General features: G+C 40.5%; 1 protein-coding gene and 1 long non-coding RNA gene across 4 annotated transcripts in view; both read right to left on the bottom strand.

The window, feature by feature from the left end:
* Positions 1 to 5,538, bottom strand: part of LOC139624603 (uncharacterized) — a 55,756-nt gene extending 50,218 nt beyond the window's left edge. The window contains exon 1 of one of the 2 annotated variants that reach the window (XR_011691687.1): positions 5,086 to 5,538. This is a non-coding gene — a long non-coding RNA (uncharacterized lncRNA). The other variant, XR_011691685.1, reaches the window with a different exon arrangement.
* A 4,090-nt stretch (positions 5,539 to 9,628) lies between these two features.
* Positions 9,629 to 21,960, bottom strand: p2rx7 (purinergic receptor P2X, ligand-gated ion channel, 7). 2 transcript variants are annotated; one of them, XM_071483846.1, is made up of 14 exons: positions 21,141 to 21,960; positions 20,711 to 20,956; positions 19,422 to 19,569; positions 19,257 to 19,328; positions 19,096 to 19,168; positions 17,776 to 17,872; positions 17,412 to 17,492; positions 16,809 to 16,944; positions 15,517 to 15,653; positions 14,301 to 14,391; positions 13,948 to 14,013; positions 12,607 to 12,711; positions 12,389 to 12,496; positions 9,629 to 11,330 (listed from the first exon to the last, which is right to left on the bottom strand). In XM_071483846.1, the coding sequence occupies exons 2-14, from the start codon at positions 20,830 to 20,832 to the stop codon at positions 10,827 to 10,829; spliced, it is 1,740 nt and encodes a 579-aa protein (XP_071339947.1). In that variant the 5' UTR covers positions 20,833 to 20,956; positions 21,141 to 21,960; the 3' UTR covers positions 9,629 to 10,826. The 2 variants fall into 2 exon arrangements, with proteins under 2 accessions (XP_071339947.1, XP_071339948.1); XM_071483847.1 differs by having other exon boundaries at positions 19,096 to 19,182; positions 20,711 to 21,960.
* Between the last annotated feature and the right edge of the window lie 81 nt (positions 21,961 to 22,041).

Genomic DNA, 22,041 nt, shown 5'->3' with positions numbered 1-22,041 from the left:
ATAAAATAGAGTCTTCTGAAATGTGAGGATTTGCTGATTTCCTCCCTTTTATATCATTGTAAAATTAAATATCACTGTGTTTTGGACAACTACGGGAGATTTGAAGACGTCAGCTTGGGCTCTCGGAAGTTTTAGTTTAAAAAGTAACAACATCTTTATCAATAACTAAAATAATCCTTTTAGTATAGAATGAATTTCCTTCCCTCTTGCATGATTTTAAAAACATCATTTCCACAAATTTGAGCCTCAATATGTATTAACACAGTTTTGTTTTTTTTTAAAGTAAATCACTTCTTATATTTCCCTATTATCTGGTTGACTGCAGATGAATCAGAATATATATCAAATTATTTCTAAAACAAGTGGGTTCATCCTGTTGGGAGCGTGACCGTGACCTTCAGCGCCAGCGTTCACCTCCTCATTATCATAAGCTGCAGTGAATTCACTGAGGCAGGCAGCCAAAGTCACTGCTTTGTTACTGTAATGACTCTGCCAGAACATTAGTGACGCTTTCTGACCGAGTGCATGGTAATCGCGCTGATGCTCACAGAGTCGTACCGAGGCACACTGGAAGCAGTTATCGGCAGCTGTTCTTTAGTGTTGCTGCAGTTACTTAAACTTGAATCAGAGTTTGTCTCAAGCCACATTTGCTCTGTGGGACGTTTTTATGAAGAGAATAATTCATGCACTTCTCAGATATTGTGATGTAGAGTAGATAGATGTTTATTTGTCCTTTCAGAAATCATTCTTGTGCCATACAGATCGTCAGATATACAAACAAAAACATAACAACACCCCACCTACATAACACCCACACAGCCCCCCCACATAGTACCCACACAAATACAAATACAGTGCTCAACACCAAGTTTCTTCAGCATTATAGAGCAGTAAGTGCAGTAGTGCAGTGGCTTCTAAATGTAGTCCAAGCTTATTCAACAGTGTAATGCTAGTAGGAATGAATGATCTGCGAACCCGGTCGGTTTGGAAGGACAGCACCCTATACCTTCTGCCTGATGGCAGCAGCTCATAAGTGCATGGTAAAGTGGTGAAACTGGCAAACAGGACGTGCCCTACCTTCCCTGGAAGAAAGAGCCCTGAACTGATTACATTTTCAGCAACTACAATATTAAGCTCACAATGAGCAGTGGTGCCACATCACACAGCAAAAGTCACACATTCAATGAATGAGTCGACTGTTTAAATCGTCATCTAACCACAGTGATAACAAGAAGATCCCTCAACTCCGCAGGTGGAATGTGGCATGTTGTTGAGAAAGTTTTTACAGGTTAGGAAAAGTTGAAACACATCAATACCGGAGTTGATGTGTGTTTCGAGTTTCCATTGACCTGTTTGTCTGGTCAGTGGCAGCAGGTTTGGGTATCATTTGGATTTTAATGATTCTGTCTATAGATTCAGGTTCTTAACGATTCTCAGTTTCCATTCCTTGATTGACAGGGTCAAATAAGGTCAGATGCCTATATCACAGAAATCATTTTTAACCTTGACACTGCTCATAACAGATTCAATCATATTTATATTTGACTTGTCTATGCATGGTGTTTGCAGCACTTCCATAATTGTAACTAAACAAATATCAGATATACAAAACTCCTCCCTACAAGCAGGTACAACAACTCCCCAAATTAAAAACAGTTTGGAGCATCTCCTCTGATTGATTAAAACTTTTACTACTATTCACTGGCACAGTGTCCATTCCCTAAGTTGGTGAAGCAGTGCACTGATACCTCCAAGGTTGGGGGTTTGATTCCCTGTGAGTCATATGCGGGCACCGCTGAAGGTATTTGATTTAACCATGAATACTTTGAGTTTCTGCTCCGACACAGGAGGCCCAGTGTGCTGTAAGCTGCTCAGCCAACCATCATAATAACTTAACAATCATAATTACATTCCATTGTTTGAATGGAGGGCTGTAGATTAGATTGCTCCCTCTAGGTTAAACATTTTAGCTAATGGCTCCCTGGAAAGATTCCCACCTTCTAATCAGATGAACAAAGCCCTCCGCTACTACAGCACACACAACTCTCCGAAACACACCCGAAACATATATATACACACATACACACAGCCGGCAGACAAGCGCTTATTTTAGCTTTTAATGAAATCAAGCACCTTTTGAATTCATCTCAGGGTTGTGATTAAGGACGATGCTGCGTTGTGCAGCTGAATTTTACGCTTCATGACTTGGCTTGCTGACAGAAACACCTCACCTCACCCACACACACACACACACACACACACACACACACACACACACACACACACACACACACACACACACACACACACACACACACACACACACCACCATCACCACATTAATGATTTTCTCAATTAGCATGGCTGAAGTGTGCAGCCAGGGGGGAGGTGGAGGTTCGTTTTTGCGTGTGAGTGATAGCAGGGCTAGTGTGCATATCAAGAGTGGGTTTTTTGTTGGGTTTTTTTTGCAAGCGTGAAGCAATCACGTGTGTCAGCATGTGTTTGTACTGTATGCATGAATGTGCATGTGTTTGCATGCATGAGTGTGCAGGTCTATACTGTACATGTGTATCCAAATCTCACTAGTTTACTAGTGTAAAGCTGCCAATTTCATTCAGTTCCAAAGCTTCCAACAGGATTAACAGTGTCACAGTTTTCACAACCTCCAATTAACAAACAGTCGATTCACTCAGGCTCAGGTTCACAAATGCCAACATAACTGACAAAATTGAGATGCTGAGTATTGTTATGGACGTGTGACTGAAGAGGGGAAAGATAGAGGGACAAATAGAGAGGAGAGAGGGAAACAGAGGGGGTTTGTGATAACAGAAAGAAGGGTAGAGCCTCTTTAAATGGTATTAAAGAGCAACTAGCATTTATTTGTGATAAGCGGACAGAGGAGAGGCCGAGATCAGCGCGAGACATATACAAAGTCATGTATATGTTACATTAAATTTTTTGTTTCATGAAAACTAGGTTTAAAGTGTGGACTAGACTATAGACTATTGTAAACTACAAACCAGACACTTATTACAAAATAAATTTTTTCAACCAAAATAGACACAAACAGGAACATTTTGCTGCCTTTAAACAGAACTTGTCACATTTTTTTTAACTTAAGAAGTCCAGTATGTTCAGATGTCCAGTATTGTTCCAGTGTTTTCAAATGATTTTGTATTTTTCACATTTCAGTGTTATATTAGGAACACACACAAAGACTAATCCACAAAAGTCATTTATCATGTTTTGAAGTTACATCGATGGGCTCTTCATCAGGAAATGTCACAGCCTTTGAACTGTCAAATACTAACTTACTAAATGTAAATATAACATTGGTTCAAATGGGTTCTTCAAATAAATACCTGAGGACACCTTGACACCTGTTGAGTCACTTAAAAATGACATGAATTCTTGACTGACTGCAAGAAACGCAAAGGGAATGTCCATTAAAACAGATTTTGCCTCCTGAAAAGCTGATAGAAGGATCTTTAATGTCCAAATAAGTATATATATTTTAAAGACTTACATTTTATGCTTTGTGATTTCCTTTTGTATCTATTTACTACATTTTACCTCTTTGACATTTTGTTTACAACTTGATATTATTTTAGTAAGAATAAAACTAACTGCATGTAATTTGAGTGTTTTGGGTTTCATTTTTTTTTTGTTTAAAGCTGAAGAAAAGCAACACAATGAAACTACACACAAGTTAACATTTAACAATTATCACCATCATTTTCTTCTATAAAGAAAGGAGAAATAAACATTGGACAAAAACACACTGCCACTCCTCTACCTCAAACACAATTTAAATAGGTTCACTCCTACAACAGATTACACAAACACGTCAGAGCATACACCAACAACACTTGGGACAAATGTGGCCCTGCAACAATATTTGGTCCGGTAATTAAGGCTTTCACGTAGCTTACACTGAAAACTATGGATGTTTTATAACGAAACTGCTGCAGGTAACAACAGAATTCAAGAGCCATGCAAACCAGGTCGACAGGACAAGTGCCCAGGGGCCCAACACCATGAGGACCCTCTATAACCACAGGTTCATCCCCCTCCACTGGTTTGGCAGATTACACTGGGGAACACAATTTTTGTTGAGTTAGGTCTGACAGCTGTTTTGAACTAATTTTTGGGTGCGGAATCCAAAACTCAGTTTTTCTCTTATCACGTCAAGTTTTTGAACTATAGGATCCCCGTTTTCTTAAAACATATGAAAAATACTGTACTTAACACATTATGTGCTTGTTTTATAAAAAATTACAAATATTGACATACAATGAAATATGAAAGAAACAGGCATGACTGCAATGTTTATTTAACACTATTATGTTTTTACAAAGGATATGGCTACTGTCATTATAATTGTGTGCAGACATGATCTGGAACAAAGGAAATATATACCTTTGTAAATAAAACACTAAGATGGAATAGTTACAAGCTTTGAAAACTAAAAAAACAGCATAAAACAAAATAGATCTTACAACGGTATGCCCATGGTTACAAGGTTCAGAGAAAAGCCAGCACAAATCCTCTTAATTCCTACTATGCTAGCTTTCTGTTTGCAGATATTGATAGTACTGACCTATTGGGAGCTGCACACACCTCTCACCACACTGGCTCATTGTGACTGCACAAACAAGCTGCCATGTAGCTGCTGATGAGTCCAATTGTAATCAGCTGGCAAGTCTTACTACAGCTGATCAGTGGAATTTTTGGAATCAGCATGCCAAATTTAGTTTTAATCAGCATCAAAATGTAACTCAACAGAAATTTCTTTTCAAAGTGTTCCCCAGTGTAATTAGTCACAAATGTGTGAGGTTTTCTGCACCAGTACAGCACAAAATCAACGAAAACCACTTCCTGTACTATCAGCTAACTGTTGGTCCTCTCCTCTAGGTTTAACACCATCATTAAATATCTGACCTGAGCAACACCAGGACTTTCAAACTCCCACTGCACCACAAATGAAGCAGCTGAACTCCTCATAAACAGAAACCGCTTGGTATCAACCTGTTTCCAGTCGGAAATGTGTCGCAGCAACACATGAACACGGTGATGTGCACTCACCTTGAACCGCCGGGATAAACAAGTGAACCCGGTCACCAGCGCCGCTGTCCGTCACATTAATCCTCCGAAAACGGCTGTTTTTCCCGCCTGCGTCTCCAACGCTCCTCGTTTTGTTTGTATTATTTTCTAAGGAGCCCGTTAAATCCAGGAAGATGATGTTTTCTTTCACAGTTACTGAACGGCTGCGTCTTGTTGCTCACCGTTAGGTAGCACCCTGACCTGCCACCTCCCTACGTCACATAACGGCCCACCGCTGCCCCTGCGTGACCTTTAACCTTAGCTTAGCTGGCATGATTTAAATTAGTGCGCAAAACGTAAATGCGCAGTACTTCCGTGTTTTCTTTTTCACGCCACTTTATATTTATACTCTGCTTTACTACACTAAAAAGAAAAATACTAAAGGTTACTTCTCACTCAACGTCAATTAAACGACTGTAGCTACTTTACAAATTAGAATACACATAATAAGTCAATTGACAGAAAATTAATTTTTGAAATAATTTTAACATTTTTATGTAAAAATGGCTAAGATTTAATGGTTCCAGCTCCTGACGTGTAAGGCTTTCCATCATTTCATTATTTTTTATGATTTTGAGTTTTTGACTGTGATTGGAGAAAAAAAAAAGAGAGAATTGTGAATTATTGTGGGCTCTGCGTCATTGTGACGGCTTTTCACACTTTTTTCAGAATTTTTACAAACCAAAAAGTCAATCAGTGAATCAAGAAAATAATCTGCAAATCAGTCAGCAATTGAAGTAATAATCCCATTTTTTAAAAAAAAAAAAAAACACTTTAAAGTTAGTGTCACCTCAACCAACACGTTGCTTAAACTAATGTAAATGTACGTTACACACTGACTCTGCTGGACTCAGACTGAACTCATGTTCCAAAAATAAGTACAGTCCATTAAATCTCTGAGTAAACAAAGTCACACAGAACTGATGATCCACACCGACTGGACCTTTAAAATATATTCTCCATCATGTTTATGTCCCAGTCTTTTAATTAAAATATATTTAGTGCAGCTGATGTATATTATTTCCGTTCCAAATTGTTTGCAGTATCCTGATGGATCTGATGAAATGAATGAATTGATGAATGTCTCTATAAATCATAACAGAGAGATTTGTGAGGGAGTTCTCCAGCCTCCTGTCTCACTCAAAATCATCTTAACATAACATAATTAACATAATAAATGTTGTTTTTGTTAAATGTGTCTTTTCAAATATTTGCACTGATCCAATAATTCTTACATTGGTATAATGTTGTTTGTATTACTGGAGGTGATGTGTGTCTGTTTCTGTGTGTTGACTTTGGAACATGAGTCCAGCCCTGTACATTTGACACCAGGGGGGTGGGGGGGGTTAACATTTTTTCTTTTGTGAAAAACAAACAAATAACTGACCCATGACATAATGAGACCAACTGAACTTACTCTAAGTTCTAAGAAACATATTAAGTGTTTCTTGCTCAGATTATTGGCAGAGTTTTGGGAAACATGTTTATTTGCTATCTTGCTGAGAGACAAATAAGGAGTTTAATACGACTGGTTAGCTTAGCTTAGCATCAAGACTGGAAACGGAAGGAAACAGCTAGATTTATTCTGAAGCTCCTGATATTTTGCTTTTCTCAGTCCATACAAAAACTGCAGTGTGAAAACAACAGGGCCGAGTTTGAGACCATTACTCAGGTCTGTGCCTAGATGAATCCTGTTCAGAGGACTGAAGCTGCTGCTGCTCTGCTAACAGGATGCTTTCCCTACACAGGCTGTGTATCACATCTCCTGCACACTCTCAGGTTAACATGTCATATTCAATTTTCACTAATATGACATGCAACTCACTCAAAGAATCGCAAAATTCACGCTCTTTCTCATTTTGCAGAGAGCAATTTGGTTGCTAGCACACAAACCTGCATCATCTATAGGAAAGGAGGATTTTGAATTCTACTCTGGATTTTACAGGGAGCCAAAGCAGAGAAGCTAATAAGGGCAAATATGATGTCTGGAGGATCCTGGGACAGATCCAATTGGCAGATCTTTGTGTATTTGATGTGGACTGGGGCTGCAAGATAAATCTGAAGGGTCACAAGATGTTTCTCTTTTCTGGGTTTTCCAAAATCCTTACTTTTTTTTTTACTGAGAAATAATTAATAGTTTTACCTTTTAAAGCCTCTAAAACAATTCAAATGAAATCTGAGACAGGCTCACAAGGGATAACCTCTGGGGTCGTACTTTAAACCTTTACCAATGAGAAAATTGTCCACGTCTTCCAAGCAACTCTGAGTTTATCCACATTAGTCAAAAAACTGCACTTTGAGCCGCCTGGTTTTACCAAATTTAAAGTCAACCAATGAGATGTTTCTGCCTCAGAGAAATGTTGGTGTGACTGTGACCCCCGTCAGTGTGGCTCGACCACACAACGACACAGACAATGTAAGTTCTGTTTGATTTCTGAGGCTCGCGTGTGAGTCTGTGATAAACAAGTTCAGTCCAGTGATGGCAATATACACTTTAATTGTGCTGTAGGTGAACTGACTGATCTATCCACCCATCCGTTTAATCTCTGCACTGTACATTACCCTCCATTCATCCATTTATCCAATAACCCATCTGCCAGTGTGCATCAAATCATCCATCCACGATGGCCTTCACCCCACTTACACTCTACATGTATCCATCCACAGTCCACAGGTTTACACTGTCAGCACATATAATCAGAAAATGCAGCGGTGAATGATTTAGACTCAGCCGTCCATGCTCTGTGAAAACACACTCACTGTGGGATGCTCATGTAAAGAAAACACACATTCTTCAAATGTATTTCTTCATGAAGAATATAGACTAATCTAATTTACTGGAAACCAGCAGTACAGTGATTCCTTTTTCCAGGCCATTTTCAAAGTAAAATAAAATTAAAAAGACGCATGCTGACAGATTAGCCAACAGTGGTTCCTGTTCAAACTCCACAGAACAAAAGCAGCAGTGAGGGGCCCGGGGATGAGTAATGGGGGGAAACAGGGATGTCTGCTGCTAAAACAAGTGGTCAGGAGCTATTTCAGGCCTGGAGTTGTTTAACAAAAAGCCCTTATTTTGTCAAATGGTTCATTTATTGAAAACAATGGTTGAGGTCTGGACCCGGAGTTGGGAAAATGAATGGTTGAAAGTGCTTGTAAATGTCAAATATGCCACCTGAAGAATGGCCTGGGATGCTAACGGCTAATATTACTCCAACTATTATTGTGTTGGATTGGACACAGGAGGTTATGGACTACGTAAAGGCTGATGAATAGGGCTGCTTGTTTTATGTAGAATATGTTGATCTTTCTGGAATATATTGACACACTGAGCTGCATTAACAACTGTCCTCCTTACTTCCGAATACACATTTAATGCCACTACATTTCAGAAGTAGTGTGTATTTTTTACACCTGTAACCTGCCCAAACATCTGCCCACAACTGTAAAAGGAAAACAGAACTGAACCTAAGACAGATCTTTGAGGGACTCTTGCAATGGGCTGAGGATGAAAGTGTAATGCAGGGACTGTAAAAAGGAAAACCTGTACACACCGGCCAAGTGTTTCAATCATAGACTGTAAATAAAGATGGACGTAGCCTCTACGAAATCATCCACAGGTTTCTGAAAAGCAGTTCTGAAGCTCAGAGTGAGCTGCTCCTCTGATGCCATCTTGGCAGTGCCTGACTCCGCCTAACTCCTGGCCAATCCAAAATGGGCAAAGAGGTGTGGAGCTGTGGCTTGAGTGCATGATGGTTTGTGGAAAGCACAAGCTCACCCACTTGTCCCTCAAAGTAGCCACACCCTCAATTCTGCAGAACTTTAAGCCTTAATAAAATGTGAACAGATGAATTATATAAAAATTCACCCCTGTACAGTTATTATGAAGGAGGAAATTATATCTACATTTATTACATATATTATGTTTATTTCTGCTGTAAAGTTGGACATTTTAACATGGGAGTCTATAGGGATTGACTCACTATTGGAACCAGACTCTAGTGGTCATTAGAAGAACTGCAGTTTTTGGCACTTCAGTGTTTGCTTCATTTTTTTAGCCCCAGATGTTGCTGCTTGTTTACAATGGTACAGCAGTTCAGCACAGACCAGTTTCACAAGTTTTCTATTTTATTATGAAATAAATGTAAAAATCCCTCATTGTCTCACTTTTCAACACATTCAGATAATTGTGTGAGGAAGTGTAATTCAGAGGTGGAGTGTTTCATATAGAGCAGGGATGATGGCTGATCTATGACCGCCTCCTCCTGCTATCACATTGAAACCACGTCCTGATATGATAAATGAAGCTTCTTATCTTTGCTGCAGATGTTATGTACTTATTTTGGAACATAAGCAGAGTTTTCTTTTCTCAGAAACTCCAACACCATCTCATACCAGACACCATCCAGTGGCGTTCACCTCCCATTCATCATCTGTTAGAGACCAGTAAACAGTGTGCACAAGGCATCATGGGAAAGATGATGACACAAAGCAGACCCGCTTAATGAGAAATGGTTTAAAGGTACAGTTCAACATTTTATGAAATAGATTTATTATCTTTTCTTGCCAAAAGTGATATCAGAGCATTTATGTTAATTTCATGGTAGTGTATTAAAGGCAAAGTTCAACATTTTGGGAAATATTTAATTTTTGATTGATTCCACTTTCATATCTGTACAGGCAATATTAAGCTACAGCCAGCTTAGCATAGCATGACAACCAGAAACAGATGGCTCTGTATACAGGTAACAAAACCCACCAACCAGCATTTCTAAAGCTCAGTAATCAACATCTTATATGTATCTGTGCAGAAGCCAAAGTATAAAAGCAGCCATGTGCTGCCATGTTCACTGTTTTTTATTTTCTTTAAAGGTCCCATATTTTACATTATTCCCGTGTTTTACCTGAAGTGTTGATATCCACAAAAAAAGATTAATGGTTTTAAGAATCAATAACCACCTCAATGTACTTTTCTCTCTTCCTCTCTCAGGCTTCTCTCTGGAGCTCTAGTACAACAGGTCAGTGAGCCAATCAGAAGAGAGACTCTGAGCCTTTCGTCTGATTGGCTGAGTGAGCCAACAAAAAATAAAGCAGATTTCAGGTAAACACACAGAGGACCCAAATCCTGCAAGGTTGGACAGTGGGTCCAGGTGGGCAGGGCTTGGGGCATGGCTGAGGGCAGTGACTGCTTTGTTGTGACATCACAAAGTTACAGAGGTTCTGACAGTTCATTTCAAGGCTCAGATTCTGGATACAGGCTGCGTGCATTTCTTTGTGGACTGAGGCTTTGATACTTTCACAATGTTAGTATAGAACCTAGATCTGATTTATAATCAAAAACACATGGAAATCTCATTTCATACAATACGGGACCTTTAATTGCTGCCTTTCTATCCCATACTGATCTTAACTCTTCATGTTTCTTTATGATTTGACAGATGTGAGGACATTCCTGACAGGAGGAATCTTTTGTCAGTAATGTTAAAAACAATATTTCTGCCCTATAAAAGGTAAAAAGCAGTTTAAAGAGGGTGAAAAATTGCTTCATACTAAGCAGCCAAATTACGTGACAGATGATCTTAGAGTATGCAGAGATTTATTGACTCATTTTCCGCCCAGGTGACTGAAGTTATTGCATTTTTTGCTTTGTAAGGTCTAACATAAAAACACTGTTAGTAGGTCAGTCAGCGCAGGAGTCCCCATTCTATAATGTGGAAACTCTCCTTTCACAGCTCTCCATTAGCGCAGGCCTCCATGGACACCATCCTGGATGGTCTGAAACCGCTGTACTGTCCGTCTAGCCTTGGGTACTCCTCCCTGACTCTCTGCACGCAGCACCTGGGGATGGCGGGGTGGGTGTCATTAGGTGGGTCTCCAAACCTCCAGATGATGTACTGTCTGTAGGCGCAGTGACGCAGGGCGGTGGTGTGGCCTAGCTCTGCAGGTGGAGACAGAGGGTTCTGGTACAGGAGGACGGCCTCCAGCAGGGAGCGGCGTAACACCAGCTGCTCAAACAGAGGAGACGAGGTGATGCAAGCGCCGTCGCTTCGCCTGCAGCACAGCTCCTCCTGCGGGAGAGAGGAGGGAGTGCAGCAGTCACACTTGCACCAGGCTGGACGATTGGCTTTGGGCATTGGCTCCGCTCTATGGTCGAGGGGAGGCTGAGCGTCCTGATTGTTGACACCAGGCTGCAGCAGACAGAGAACGGCTCTCAGGTGTCCTGTGTCCTCCTGTTGGAACAACAATATATCGCTGAAACCAACAAGACCAGAGCTGTGATTTCAACTTTTTACAAATATTAAAAATGTTTTTATCTGTCCGGGTGTCAACATACAATAACTGTCTCTGTCAAATTTTGCTTCAACCGCAATTGAGGTAGATTAAGGTTTCAGCACAACCTGCCTGGATAGATGACGCTAGAGTGAAGTCAGAATATACAGCACTGTGCAAATGTTTTAGGTACTACTGATGTTTAGATTCTTCTCTATCAGGAGGCATCTGATGTGTCCCTGCAGGACCAAGTCCAAACACACAGTCAGAGTCATTCAACTATCTTCAGAGACAAGAACAAGGAGTCCTGCAACACATGGTCTGGCCCCCACAGAGACCTGGTCTCAACATCATGGTCCTAAACCTTTTGCACAGTTCTGTACATTTCTTGGTAATTTGCAAAAACCAACAAATTTGTATAGTTGTTAGTTTTCTCTGAGGCTACGTTAAGAGTGAACTTCACTTTACAGCAGGTGTCACTTCGTCACTTCCCATTCTTTAAATTACTTACAAAGGACTAGTTTACGCCTCTTCATTAGGCCCTTGTGGACCTGTGCCCGCAGCAAGTTATGCTGCATAGCACTGTAGCATAATGTTAGTTGTTATTATTATGACAACAAATGAAAATGAAATCAATCAAAACTTTGTTAATCAATAGCTGCTCTGTGATCATTAATACCAGTTTAAAAGTATTAATTACAGTGTGTTATGTGCTCTCCAGGGTACTCAGCAGCACCTTATTTCACTTTAAATGTGAGGTCTAGAAAAGCTAGAAAAACTGCAACAATGCTTCATGTCTGGTTTTAATAAAGTTAGCAGATCTTCATCAGTCATGATGCCTCAACCCAGGAAGTTTCACTTTATTTGAAGCCAATGTTTTGGAAAAACAGACTGATATTCTGTCTTAATTTCATTATATTTCATTTGCTGGAAGAAAAAGGTCAATTTCTCCACATTAATCCTCTGGATCTAACTCTGTGGATCCTCTTTGCTTCTCTCCTCTCTGCAGCAGGTTTACCTTGCGTGGCTGAACAGATATCGGTTTGATGTCTTGTAAACGTTTCTTCTGTGACCTCTTCACCAGTCGAACGTTGTCCTCATCAACGTAGGAAACGCAGAGGATGTACTGCAAAGCACAGTCACATCACAGCGTCAGATAACCGAGCTGCTTACACTATTCAGAAACAGGTTCACAGCTACAGTACATACAACATCACATCTTGGGTCCAATCAAACCTTTCGTTTGTCCTGGACCGACTCCACTTTCCTGAAGGAGTAGTTCTGCCCGTCCTCTGCAGAGTAACAGCTGGTTCCAATCAGCCAGTCCAGAAACACGGTCGTCTGGAGGAAAAGACGCACACACTGTTACATGTACGACTCTCAGTCTCATGTCCACAGCAGCCCACACATCACTGCACACATTCCACACAATCAGAGCTGAAGTGTCTTAAGATGCAGATCCTCTAATGGCCACAAGATGCCGTCTCCAAGGGAACACTTTTTTTTTTTTTTTTTTTTTTTGCTTAGGAGGGTTCCTAAGTGAGTGAACTGGCCTGGAAGTATCTAAGTGGCAGCCATGATAAGAACTGCTCGAATTCACTTAATGATAAGGAAAGGAACTTTAATGCTTCCTATCTTATCTCCTTTTGCATAGGAAACACTGGACCTTCCTTTAGGAGAGGAAAGGAGAAAAGAGAAATCACATGCAGCAGAGTCCTGCCGGCCGGGAGTCGCCTCCTCAGAGGATCTACACCCTAACCACTGGGCTACCAGGTTGCCCTCAGTTCCAGTCAGTTATTATTTAAATGGCTCAACTTTCTCTATTTGTGTAATTCTTTCATTTTATCTTATTTAAACATTTCAGTCCAGTTTGTTCTGTGTTTGTAATTGGAAAAGGACAATTTATCGTCCACGTATTATAAATAAAGTTGGTTAAAAAAAAGCCTGGTGTAAGTGCAGTCGGCTTCTGTTCTCTTTTCCTAAGTCCTGATCAACTCTCCTTCACATCTTTCCTCGGCCTCTTGATGTTTTCCATCGAGGTCGAGGAGAAGTGGTTAGGAGAGGAGATTATTTGGACTTTTCGACCACAGCCCAGATCTGATGGATTCCATTTTCTCTAATGTTTGTCATGTTGTTTATTGTAAAAATATCAAAGCTCTAAACCAATCATCGCTGTTGCTGCAACTGATTTTCTGTCTACAGAGAGTGAAACAGCTGCAGCTCCAAACCCATCAGTTACATCACAAATGCATCATTTATGTTTTACTCTTGTGGTTTCCTCATTGATCAGTGGAGATAGAGTTTTGCTTTGTTTCTGTTGCACCCATAGTTGAGAATTCCTGAGATAATATTTAATTTTTTTTTATTTTTTTTTTTACACCAAACCTCATGTAATCATGTAATCTGCAGCTTCACTCTCTGACTGAGTTTATTCAGCTCTTTGGAGTGAAAGTCTTTCAGTTTATCCAGATACTGACTTTAACACTGACCGCCACTGTGTTCAGTGCTAATGGGGATAAATGCATGAATGGACGTGTGTGTGTGTGTTTGTGTGTGTGTGTGTGTGTGGTCTTTCACCAGAGCGTAGTACGACAGCGTTGATCCGATGTAGATGATGAGCTGGATGAAGCTGAACTTTCCCGCCTGGAAAACACAAACCGTCACTTGTTTGTTTTTCATTTGCACATTTCTCCTCCACAGTTTAGAAACACAGAGCTCAGGGGTGACTCAGGGGGAAGGCGGTTATGAGTCATTTTATCTGGAACAAGCAGATAAGTGAATATGTGACACTGTCAGATAATGTGGAATAAGCATAAACATTCACACTACTTAAACAAATAAAAAACAAATGAAAACTGTACAAGGAACACAGGGAATCTAAATTCTATAAAAATCTGAGTCCTGAAACTAAAAGAAGAAACTGCACCCACCTCTCCGAACACCATGACGTCAAACCTGATCCCGAATGCTTTGTACAGCGTTCGCTCCTCCACTCCGTTCACCGTGTAGTACTTTGCGTACCTGATCAGACACAGTCGATATGAGAAATAATAAAAACACACAGAATAACCTTTAACCTTTAACATGAAGCAGGTTTATTTACCTCAAATCTGACACATGTACTGAAACCTGTAAGAACTGATTTTGGCCACTTGGAGGCAGCAGAGACGAGCTGTGAACACAGCGCTGACGTCTCACCACCTTTTCTGTCGATAGTGTGAAGCAGTTATGGAGCGACAGCATTGTTCTTTTGGAATCAGTTTGTCTGAGTCCAGTGTTCCCGCTCTTTTAGCTCTGTGTTTGGTGTCCATCAGCTCCTGAGGGAAACATCTGGCTCTCCAGCTGCTACATGCTCCACTATGTTCACCAGCTGCTCTCTGGCTGAGTCTGAGCTGGTTGATGCTCAGCCGGTAGAGGACAGTGGCTCTTTACAGCCGCTACTCTGAAACATTCAGGTCTGCACAGATAAGCGAAGAGCTGATGTGTAAACTTTGATGTATGTGTGAATCTATGTGTAAATTATATTTGACTCCTTCAACAGAGGCTGACCCAGACAGAGAGGAGAGGAGAGGAGAGGACAGAAGAAAAGAAAAGAAAAGCTTTATTTGTATAACACCCACCAAACAAAGAGGAAATTCAAAGTTCTCTACATGAGACAGAAAGGCATACTAACTTGTTAACTTTATAAAAAAAACACAAGTTAATACAAAATGACACGAAACAGGATTTAGGTAGTTTAGTATCAGACTTGTATATTGTGTATATACAAACATACACAGCTGCAGAACAGACTCAAACACCTGCTGTGATTTCAGTGCTTCAGTTTCTTTTGATGGATTAAATTTCCAGAGATGTGGAGTAGCACTTCACTTTATTACTTTTACTCGTATAAATTCATGGACATTAAAACAGAAGCATTTTCAGACACTGAGGTTAATATAATATCAACCAGCACAAACTGTTGGTTTTTGTTTCTCATTAAATTCCTAGATATTAAAGTGAGATGTGAAATAATGTTGAACTCATTTCTGTAAACAATAACTTAGTTATTCAGGCTCTGAAAATGTTTGACACTTGGTTGTACTATAGATAATTAGTGTGTGAACATTTTGAACCTGACCTTTGACCCCAGCAACCCTCACTGACCTGAAGTTGAGGCCGGGGTACAGCGTCCTGTTGCTCTCCTTCTCATCCAGCCGTCTGAAGGAGTATCTGGGCAGGCAGCGGTACATGAGCCGGTCCAGGTTGCAGTCCCATTTGATGAGGATGCCGATGACGCCTCCCTGTGGTCAACAGTGGAAATGCATCACATGGATGTGAGTGACAGATTTTTTCACTTGTTTTACAGAAACAATATTCTAAGGACTCTTTATTTATCACAAGAAAAATGAGAAACAGCTCAAAGACTTGTTGTTAGGCACATCCACTGACTCTTCACTTTCATCCACACAATCAGAGAGTTTGTAGTGGGAACGCTTCTTTCTTTTGGTCGTCAGGTTGGTTTCATTTCCACTTTACTTCTCTTGAAAACCCAAAAAGAAAAAGAGAAAATGGATGTGGAAAAAAACTGATCTGGTCTCATAATGATGCAGCCTCCTGAGCTTTCAACAATGAAGTCACTCAGTAAAATGCTTGGAGCCAATATTTATTAAACCTGTAAGAATGAAGCTAAAGAAAAGTGCTCAGAGCTGAGTGTGAGCAAACACACAGTGACTTCCTCCTCCTCCTCACAGCCAAATGTACAGGTCACTTTGAAGAGCAGCCTTGAAGTGATCACATGATTGATCAGAAAAGGAATGGCCAATCAGATAAAGATCAATCCTACATCTGCCATATTGTGCAGTCTATTTTAAAATCACAATCACAGTTTATTCAGTGGTTTGTTTTTCTGCAAGAACATTAGGAATATTTGCTATTATCAACTTTATTTTAGTCCTGAATGTTCAGTTATCATTAAAATAAAAAGTGCTCTGTATAAATGTAAGTACAAATATATAAATAGGGCTGTAATAACAATGAAAATACTGAAATCAATGTCAGATTTATTCTTGTTATTTGTTTGCATAATAACCCTGATAAATGCAAAAAAAAAAAAAAGAGAGTGGTGTAGCATCCTGTCAAATGTTCAAATGCAAGTAAAGACTAAAACTACTGTAATCTTAAATACACTGCTGCAGCTGAGGTGGTGCGTGCTCGGTTGTTTCTGTAGCTCGGTCATCGAATATCTATTTTAACCAGCTCAACAGACTCTGCAGCACTCTCACATCTAAGAGACTTTTTAAGTCAAAGATGTTTGTTTAAATGTGAAGAATCTTTACTTTTATCTTTCACTAAGGTCCAAAATTTTCCCTGTAATGGTTTTAGACATACAGGTCCAGAACTCCATAAAAAAAGAGCCAAGTTGTGGGAAAAATGAATTTTTGAATACGTGATCCCACCTCGACTGCCATGACAGAGAACTTTTCCCCCGCCTCTTGGACCATGTCTCCCAATCTGAAGATGGGACACAGCGAGTCGTTTCTTCTATGACACCTCCTCAGGTAGGTGTCGTTCATGTTTGGGAGGATGTTCCTCCTGTAAAACAGAACAGGCTCAGAGGAAGTCAGGGTTTCTCTCTCTGGCAATGTTGGTGAAACAACAGTTAAATACAACAGAAACCAGAAAAAACATAAGAGGAACACACCATGTTGGTGCACTCTTGAAAACAGAACCAAGAAAAACTTTTCAAAATCCCTGTTTGCAACTGTGATAAAGAAAATAAAAGGAAAACATAATCTAAAAGAAAGAGCAGGGTGAGGTTAGGACACCAGCCTCAAAACCATCACAGAGCTGCATCTAATGATTGTTGTCATTATCAATTAATCAGTCAATTATTTTCTCAGTCTAGTCTATGAAGTGTAAAAAAAATAATGGGAAAAATGCCATTGAGCAGCTTGGACCAGGGAAAGTTTGGCATTTTTGCTTGAAAAATGAATTCAAGATTAATTTTCTTGATTAACTGACGAATCGTTGTAGCTCCACCTTAAATAAAATAGTCTCACCTGAAGAAGTTGAATGCAGGGAATCTGATGTTGTTCTTTATGAGGACTGTGAAGTTCTCAGCTGCTTCCAGCAGAGCAGGCCTGAACCAGAGCAAAAATTCAAATTATCATTTCATCATCTTCACAAAACTCAAGCAGCAGCAGCACAATGAGGCAACACAACAGAAAACTCGTGTTGGAGAAATGAAAACTGAAGATAGCTGTTTACCACCAGTGTGAAAAGGTCACACCACAGGAAACATTGTGTTGTTACCCTAATCAAATGGGTTTGTCCTCTGTGCAACTGTCAGGTGGTTGGTCTGCTAATCACAATGTACAGTGTGAGGTTGAGTTGTTTGCATGACAACAGTACAGTAAAATTTACCTTGGAGGGGTTGACTTGCTTTCTACTGGACACCAAGCAGAAATTTCACAGGTTTTCTTCAAGACGTCAAACTTCACACATGATCCTGTCTGAATCCCTGCAGAGGACAAACACAGTCACAGTCTGAAAACTCACAGGTTTGATTTCTGCAGCAGCTGTGACTCAAATCTTTAATTCAGCAGACAACTACGACTGGCTGAAACTTAGACTGCAACACATCACTGACAAATTCCTCTGCTTCTTGTGGAAACAGGTGTCAACTGGTGAGGAGACCAGACAGACAGTTCAATATCTGTTTCTGTCCCATCGTCATTTTGTGAGGCTCTGCAGCTTCACCCTGTTTGTTCAAATTACAGGAGGACAGATGGTGCCAAATATTTTGCTCTCAGAAAATAGAAAAATGTCCTCTACACTATCAGAAAGAAGGAGCTTTGTGCAGAAAAGCCATATGCACCAATGATGCTGAACCTCTAGACAATGAAAACTTAAGTGGTTTGGTGACATCACTTGACAGAGGTTCTGGGTAATGAAGTCCTGACTTCCTCATGTAGGACAATATGGCTCATAGTAAGAAGCTATTTAAGATAATGTGATATCAGACCCTTTAAACATCAGAAATTTTAACAATTGTGAAAAAGGTTCAAGGTTAGTAAATGTAACTTCTTACTAATAAGGAAGAGGTGTTAGAGGATGAGGCTGGCATTTCCTATATTTTTACTGTCTTACTGTCCAAAACCAAAATATGTGTTAGTTCGTCATACTGTCCGACCTCCCTACCCTGTCTGAGGCTCTCAGCTTGATTCATACTGAAGATACGTGTTAAAAAGAGCTAACAAATATAAAAAAGATACTCAGTATTTTACTAAAACACTGGACAGTGCAGTTTGTAACAAACAGGATGAAATGGTGCATCTGTTGGGGACTATTTTCAGCAGCGGATTGATCAACATTTGGTGTATTTTGGGCAGCAGGACTGTATGTGTGTGACCGAGTCAAAATAAATTACAGTGTGTGTGTTCATTGTAGAGAAGGAACATGTTATCCAGTGCAACAGTGGCTCATACAGTGTGTTTTAATAGTGTTTGGACAACAACGGAGCTCTATGACACACAAACTGTACTGTGTTCATTGCTGGTTTCAGTCTTTTCATGGGATTTGAATTATTTTAATAAGACATCACCAGACTTATTCTTCAAACACCAACTAAATGCATTTAAAATTCATGGAACTGAATTACCCAGTATTTGTTAAAGGACACTAGGTGGTGCTAACAAGTGCTTTCTGGTGTTAATCCAGGTCTACTAAAAGTAGGTACTGTACCATTGCTCTGCTGGTCCCAGGCTCCTTTCACACAGTCCTTATCAGTCCGACACGATCTGCCATTACGAGGAGCCTGGAACATAAATACTGCTGCAAAATAAGAAAGGTTTGCTAACTCTTCATCTGAACCATTGGAGCATTAGATAATAAGCAAAAGGCACCTCTGGGCAGTTTCCCTGCTTCTGATTCTTTGTCACAATAACATTGGTCACCACAAAGAAGGAGTTTTTCTCCTAAAAACAAAAAGAAAAATGTCTTTCAAAATTGCTTCTTTGAGAAACACAAAGACCCTTCACAGGACAGAACCCGTGGGATCCAGCTCCCACCTGTAAGGCCCCGCTGTAGTCCACTACATCCCAGACCACGTCCCCAACTCCAGGCAGGTGGGTCTTGGCTACACCCTTCACCTTGGTGGTGACGGAGCTGACCACCAGGTCAAACTCTTGGTACTTTCTGTTCCACAGCATCATGATGCTGCAAAATAAAAGAGAAAGACAAACAGTTTAAAGCAAATTTCTCCAATTTTACATATGAGGGTCCGTTTGTTGGTGGCACAAGGGAGGACGAGTCAGCCTGTGGGATCTGCTTGAACCACATTAGGCATGAAACGTCAGGTTCAGGGCTGCAATTAATGTCTTTTTTCCACTATCAGTTCCTCATCACAACATTTTCTCAATTAGTCAGTTAATTAGTTATTATCTCCCAGCTGACATCTTACAGTGTTTTGTTTTGTCTGACCAACATTTCAAAACCAAAGGAGAAAAGCGGCAAATCCTCACATGGCAGAAGCTACAATACCAAAAAAATAGTTTGAAATGATGAATTGCTGCTGATGAGTTTTGTTTTTCTCTCTTGTGCACCTTTTGTCTTTTGCACCGTTTTTGCTATTTTGTAGTTTTACTTTTAGTTTTATTTTGTCTCAGCACACGTTATCTTCTGTTATGTTAGCCAGTTTCTAGCCTCAGCCTCAGTTACAGTTCATCTAACTAATGTTGGCTGACTGGCGCGCCCTGTAATTTTCAATGTTGGCTTGATATTACATTATCGATATAAAATGCCATATTATCTAAAATTTGCAAAAACTGGTTATGAATTATGAGCAACGAGACAGTGAAGGATAAATCAGTCTTTTGTTTTTTTGTGTGGCGGTGGTTGTTCAGTTGGCTGTTATTAGCTTCTATTATAGTCATCCACCAAGAATTCAGGAGTTTTACCTGGTTGGGTAATTGAGCAAAATGAAAATACATCTGTGCTGAAGGCAAAGTAATTGAGTTAGAAGGGGTGGGAAGTAAGTACATTAACTCTAAGTGCTGTACCATTTTCAGGAGCTTGTGGTTTCATTTTATGATACTTTATACTTCCGTGAGTGAAATATTGCACTTTGTACTCCTCCTCATACACTTGGCAGCTTTAGTTGCAAGCAAGACACTGTGAGGATTGAAGCAGGTGCCCGCACTCAGCTGGATTCCCTTCCGCCCCCACCCAAAAAATAAAACATAAGACAAAATAAAAGACTGCAACTGCATAACCTGCACTCATTGATTAGTAGGAAGACGCTGAATGATCAGGAAGTCAGATTAGGGACAGATGCGGGGGCTGACACAAGGTGACTCACCAGATGAACAGGAGAATGGCTGCGTTCAGGCTCCACTTCAGAGAGCCGAGCCGGACGCTCTGGATCCGGACCAGCTTCATGGTGTCGTACTGACACAGGCTGAGCAGAAAGCGGCACGGCATGCTGACGGACTGAGGGCTTCTCCGCGGAGCAGGGATCTCTGACTCATATCTGGACTCTTCCTGTGCGGACGGTCACATGTCCAGGCTCCTGCGGCTGCTCTCACTTCCAGCATCAGCGCAGCGGCTGCAACGCAAACACAAAATACTCCAACGCGAGCATGAACGCACAGGTTTTATCTGCTAAATGCGCTTCAAGCACTAACCACTGGTTTAATCCTGCACAATGCGTTATGTTTTTTAAGCTTATTATATATTTAAAGGTTCTGTAAGTGGCCATTAGGTGTCGCAGTACACCACCAGCGACTCACCAAAATAAAAGCTCCGTCAGCGACACCTCGGCCTCTGCAGGACGGAGTTATTGAGTCTGCTGAAAGGTGGCAACTGGAGACACAGGATGCACAACTGAGTAAAGCTACCCTGAGGACACAAGAGCCAACAAAAAACAATCTAACCACAACTACGAGCCGTCCATAGCATTTTCCATGATGTGCTCCACGGCAATGGTAGCATACAGCACTGAGTCAGCTTACGTGGGGGCGGTGCTTGTGTGTTGAAACATGGAACTTTTTCATACTTTTCAAGACCTGTAGGTAACATGTGCTCTAGATGGCAGTTTTGTCTCAAATGTGGTCACAAGAAGGATCTGAATGTGTGAGGCTGAAACCAGTTCATGCACTCTCCCTGACGAGGGTTTCCTCCGCACAAGGACACAAACTGAGGAAATCAAATTCTTCCTGTAAAACCTAAAATTACAGAATTTGGTCTTTGAACAAAGCATGGCAATTCCATGTTTACATTTTTTCAGCTTTTCCTCCAGATAAAGAGCTTCTTGTTTCCAGCAGGACAAGTGGCTTTCTGTGAGGGAAACTGAGCAGTATGTGAAAACAATGACAGCCACTGAATCCCTGCAACAGTTGCGTGTGCAGAGCTGGAATGCAGCTGACAACATGTACTCAAATACTTTACTTCAGTACAGTTTTGGTCAATTTGTACTTTATTGTGCATTTTCTGCTACTTCATACTTCTACTCCATTACATTTTTATAGGGAAGTAGCAGAAACAGATTGTGAATACAGGGCTTGTGCTTGTACTTAAGTATTTTTATATTGGAGTATTTTTATTTAAAGGACGTGTAATAGATCTGAACACTGCATGCTGTTCATCAACAGCTGCATGTCCTGATGCAGTGTGTGTGTGTGTGAGCAACGC

The sequence above is a fragment of the Trachinotus anak genome, unplaced genomic scaffold (assembly GCF_046630095.1).
Source record: "Trachinotus anak isolate AG129_WGS33_773 ecotype Australia unplaced genomic scaffold, CSIRO_AGI_Tana_v1 ptg000008l, whole genome shotgun sequence".
NCBI classification, from domain to species: domain Eukaryota; kingdom Metazoa; phylum Chordata; class Actinopteri; order Carangiformes; family Carangidae; genus Trachinotus; species Trachinotus anak.
This window is presented reverse-complemented; position numbering and strand designations above follow the sequence as displayed.

Excerpts from the sequence above, each read along its gene's own strand:
- p2rx7 (XM_071483846.1), bottom strand. The coding sequence starts at position 20,832 with ATGCCGTGCCGCTTTCTGCTCAGCCTGTGTCAGTACGACACCATGAAG. Across the intron at positions 19,169-19,256 it reads AGCAGGGAAACTGCCCAGAG|GCTCCTCGTAATGGCAGATC; the intron begins GTGCCTTTTGCT and ends TTTATGTTCCAG. Across the intron at positions 14,014-14,300 it reads ACGTCATGGTGTTCGGAGAG|GCGGGAAAGTTCAGCTTCAT; the intron begins GTGGGTGCAGTT and ends TGTGTTTTCCAG.